At 43.5% G+C, this 1,194-nt stretch overlaps 1 protein-coding gene across 1 annotated transcript; it reads left to right on the top strand.

Moving 5' to 3' along the window:
- Positions 1 to 9: 9 nt before the first annotated feature.
- On the top strand, positions 10 to 264 carry PPTG_16909 (hypothetical protein; the record flags this gene model as incomplete). The annotated part of the gene is made up of 1 exon (XM_008914653.1): positions 10 to 264. The coding sequence occupies one exon, from the start codon at positions 10 to 12 to the stop codon at positions 262 to 264; it is 255 nt and encodes an 84-aa protein (XP_008912901.1).
- Positions 265 to 1,194: the final 930 nt, after the last annotated feature.

Raw genomic sequence — 1,194 nt, forward strand, 5'->3', positions numbered from 1 at the left:
GTGTGGGTGATGACTGCCGACATTTTCCCGGACTCGATCCGTGCCAGCGCTTCGTCGCTTTGCATTGGTATCAACTGGCTGTGCAACCTCATCGTGGGTGTGTCGTACCCGTACGTGTCGGATGCCCTGGACGACTACGCGTATGTTCCGTTCGTGGTGCTTCTTGCGATCTTCTACCTGTTGGCGTTGAAGCTGGTTCCGGAGACGTCGGGCAAGTCGGCTGAGGAGATTCAGGCCGAGTACGACTCACGTCGCGAACAGTAAAATGTTTAGAAAATTGGCTCTTTTTGGAGTATAATCTGTAGGTATCCATGGTAGGTACATGCATATTCGCAGATACGATATCTTTTGAGTGAATAAAATTTTGTTATTGCTCTGCAGTCCTGTGCTCGTGTACAACAACTACTAGTTATTTAGTACAAACGTATAATACCGAATACTACATGGCCCTCAATTGTTATTGAACGCCCTCCGGGGTTAAATAGGGTATTACTGTAGTATATTCTATGAGCGCTCTATTTATAACCGCGCTCTTTTTGATGATCGTGTTGAGCTGTAAAACCATCAATGCCAGCAACTAGATTCGAATTAGATTTACTCTATTTATCGATTAAGAGCGCCATCGAATACATCCGTCATCTTCACTCTTTCTATTCGTTCTCGCCGGTTTTCTCCTCCGCAAGTCGCCGAAAAAACTGCACATATCTATTATCTTTACGCAAGCAACAAATGCGCTAGCAAAGGATAATCCGGCACCGATTTCCAATTGTCAGCTGTTCGGTTGCAATGTATTCCCTGTACACTGACTGTGTAGTCAGCTATACGGATAAATATCAGTTATTAATAGTTTGTGTCTAGAGAAAATGCTAGGATGTAATTGCGGAATGAGAACTACGGATTCTGTACTAACAAATCTGGAACGTCAAATTATTTTACCAAGATCTGCTACGGTTGCTTTGACTAACTGGAGCGGATACGCTTTTTTCTTCTTCCAGGATTTATCCTCTAGAGGACAAGGTTATGTGGATCAATGCAGTACATTACAATTTCCAAACTTCGCTCAGCATTCACTCATGACAACTGAGCTATCAGCTAACATGGTACTTTCAGTTAGTGTCTAGTAAATTCTACTAGCATGCAAACGCCCTACACTTCCTGTTACACGTAACTACTACCCGCTAATGCACGACAGTG

This window comes from Phytophthora parasitica (genome assembly GCF_000247585.1).
Source record: "Phytophthora parasitica INRA-310 unplaced genomic scaffold supercont2.62, whole genome shotgun sequence".
NCBI classification, from domain to species: Eukaryota; Oomycota; class Peronosporomycetes; order Peronosporales; family Peronosporaceae; genus Phytophthora; species Phytophthora nicotianae.